A 3,229-nucleotide genomic window follows, 5' to 3' on the forward strand; every position below is an offset into this window, starting at 1 on the left:
CTGAAGACCTGTTCTGGAGACCTGTTCTTGGGGCCTGACCTGGAGGCCTGTTCTGGAGACCTGTTCTGGGGGTCTGTTCTGGGGGTATGTTCTGGGGGCCTGTTCTGGGGGCCTGTTCTGGAGGCCTGTTCTAGGGGCATGTTCTGGGGCCTGTTCTGAAGGCCTGTTCTGGGGGCCTGTTCACGGGGCCTATTCTAGGGGCCTGTTCTTGGGGTCTGTTCTGGAGGCCTGTTCTGGAGGCCTGTTCTTGGGGCCTGATCTGGAGGCCTGTTCTGGAGACCTTTTCTTGGGGTCTGTTCTGGGGGCCTGTTCTGGGGGCCTGTTCTGGAGGCCTGTTCTAAGGGCATGTTCTGGGGCATGTTCTGGGGCCTGTTCTGGAGGCCTGTTCTGGGGGCCTGTTCTGGAGGCCTGTTCTAGTGGCATGTTCTGGAGACCTGTTCTTGGGGCCTGTTCTGGTGGGGCCTGTTCTGGGGGCCTGTTCTGGGGGCCTTTTCTGGAGACCTGTTCTAGGGGCATGTTCTAGGGGCCTGTTCTGAAGGCCTGTTCTGGAGGCCTGTTCTTGGGGTCTGTTCTTGGGGTCTGTTCTGGAGGCCTGTTCTGGAGGCCTATTCTGGGGGCCTGTTCTGGAGGCCTGTTCTTGGGGTCTGTTCTTGGGGTCTGTTCTGGAGGCCTGTTCTGGAGGCCTATTCTGGGGGCCTGTTCTGGAGACCTGTTCTGCGGGCCTGTTCTGGAGGCCTGTTCTGCGGGCCTGTTCTGGAGACCTGTTCTAGGGGCCTGTTCTGGGGGCCTGTTCTGGGGGCCAGTTCTGGAGGCCTGTTCTAGGGGCATGTTCTGGGGCCTGTTCTGGAGACCTGTTCTACGGGCCCATTTTCTGGGGGCCTGTTCTGGGGGCCTGTTCTGGGGGCCTGATCTGAAGGCCTGTTCTGGGGGCCTGATCTGGAGGCCTGTTCTGGGGGCCTGGAGACCTGTTCTGGGGGCCTGTTCTTGAGGCCTGTTCTAGGGGCATGTTCTTGGGCCTGTTCTGGAGACCTGTTCTGCGGGCCTGTTCTGGAGACCTGTTCCGGGGATCTTTGCGTCTTTGTATGAATACGCCTTCATTGTTGAACTAACGGGAAAAAATCATGGTTGAAATTAAGGTTGACCGACTATCAGTTTTTTTAAAGGAACAAACAAGTTGATTATTTTCGTGGCATTTCAGAAGCTGTTCTGTTTGCTTGTTCGTTGTTTTACGCCGCACTCTGCAGTATTCGAGATCTAAGTATCTGACGGCGCTTTGTAAATAATCGAGGCTGAACCAGACAATCCAGTGATTGACATCACGGGCATACGCATTGTGGATACCGAGCCTGACCACCCGATCCGTTATTCGGGTTTTACCACAAAAATGGGTTGGTGAAGACCAATTCCTACCTGGATCTTCTCGGGTTTCAGATGCTGTATTATCAATGAAGTTGACCTCTGGAATTCAGCTTCGTCTGTTTTTATTTCAATGCGAAGTTTCATTTCAGGTGCTGGTACCTTTATCAAGGAAGTGTTTGTTTGTTTGTTTGTTTGTTTGTTGTTTAACGCCGCACTCAGCAATATTCCAGCTATATGACGGCGGTCGGTAAATAATCGAGGCTGGACCAGACGATGACATGCATCAACCAAGTCAGCGAGCCTGACCACCCGATCCCGTTAGTCGCCTCTTAGGACAAGCATAGTCGCCTTTAACGGCAAGCGTGGGTTGCTGAAGACCTGGCCTACCCCTGCTCTTCTCGGGTCATCATGCAAGTGAATAATGATAATGAAGAAATGTACCTCCACAAGTCAACTCTTTCTTCAATCTTAATGTCGTTAAAAATGGAATTGTTGATTCTTACTTAATAATAATTTCTGTTGATACTTAGGCAATTCTAAACACTTTTCTAAGCCCTATAATTACCAGAACGTTTACGTAACTGACCACTTGTACACAGGGCCGGCGGGGTAGCCTAGTGGTTCAAGCGTTTGCTCGTCACGCTGACCCGGGTTCGATTCCCCACATGGGTGCAATGTGTGAAGCCCATTTCTGGTGTCTCCCGCCGTGGTAATAGCGGTGTAAAACCCACCGTAATACTTCCTCACTCACATGTGGACAAAGGTTTGAACTTTTCATAACAAAATGAGTGTTTTCCAAATCTACACAAAACCTTTACGTATACTTCTATTCGTATTTTATCCCATGCAAATTCTAGACATATAGGTGTATCATAAATAAGAGATTTATTCAATATTCCTCTACGCCGCATAACAAAATTGTATATCTTTTCGCAACATCTTGGGAGATAGCTAGACCATCCTCTCGAAATACTCGAACTTTCCGCCCTTCCATATTTCAGGAGGAGATAACTCGCCATTAATCAATGCAACTGTCGAGATAGGGATAATATATTGTCGGAGTGTTCGCCGACCTGCCTGACAAGGATTGGTTTATGTCTTAAACATGGAGATAAGGGCCCCGCATGCACGTGGGTTAATTGTTCATATCAGCCAGCTATTGTTAATATACAGCGCATATTACACCTGATCATGCGTGGGTAAATATTATCCACGTTCGGGGCTGATTCAGGCGTTTGCAAGGCCCCTATGGTGGATATCTAATATCTTAACATGGAGTTGCAGTGCATTTAAGCGTGGAAGGCGGCTGTTGAGTCTTATCAGCATCTCCACGTCTCATAGAAACAGTGTTTATTTGGATAGCTGGGATTCCTATCTGCTGTTTCTATCAAATTATGCGCTAAAGTTGGTGTAATATTAAGCGAAACTTAAATCCTCTTTTTGTGTGGCATTTGTGATGATATGAGGCCAAATGACAAGGTATTTGGTGGCCCCTGACTGGCTTGCTGTAGAAACCAAATAGAAGACATGATAAATATGTTTGAAATTGTTTTGATTATGATCAGGGCTGTTAATGTGACACGCAACTCACAGAGTGTCTTTTCGGTACTTATACCTGCATACTTGGAACTTGGAACACAAATGCAGAAAGGCTAAACATGTTTGTTTGTTTGTTGTTTAACGCCGCACTCGGTAATAACCAAGCTACGTGACGGCGGCCTGTATATAATCGAGTCTGGACCAGACAATCCAGTGATTGATATCATGAACAACGATCAACGCCCTTTGGGTACGATGACACGCCATCATCCAAGTCACCGCTCCTGACCACCCGATCCATTAATTCGCCTCTCACGACCAGGAGCAGTTC

The 3,229-nt window shown here is 48.6% G+C and overlaps 1 protein-coding gene across 1 annotated transcript; it reads right to left on the minus strand.

Moving 5' to 3' along the window:
* Positions 1-519: 519 nt before the first annotated feature.
* LOC125374750 (proline-rich proteoglycan 2-like) lies at positions 520-1,503 on the minus strand. The gene is made up of 2 exons (XM_048386154.1): positions 1,411-1,503; positions 520-996 (listed from the first exon to the last, which is right to left on the minus strand). The coding sequence occupies exons 1-2, from the start codon at positions 1,501-1,503 to the stop codon at positions 520-522; spliced, it is 570 nt and encodes a 189-aa protein (XP_048242111.1).
* Positions 1,504-3,229: the final 1,726 nt, after the last annotated feature.

The sequence above is a fragment of the Haliotis rufescens genome, unplaced genomic scaffold (genome assembly GCF_023055435.1).
Source record: "Haliotis rufescens isolate VD_foot unplaced genomic scaffold, xgHalRufe1.0.p SCAF_10, whole genome shotgun sequence".
Taxonomy (NCBI): Eukaryota; Metazoa; Mollusca; class Gastropoda; order Lepetellida; family Haliotidae; genus Haliotis; species Haliotis rufescens.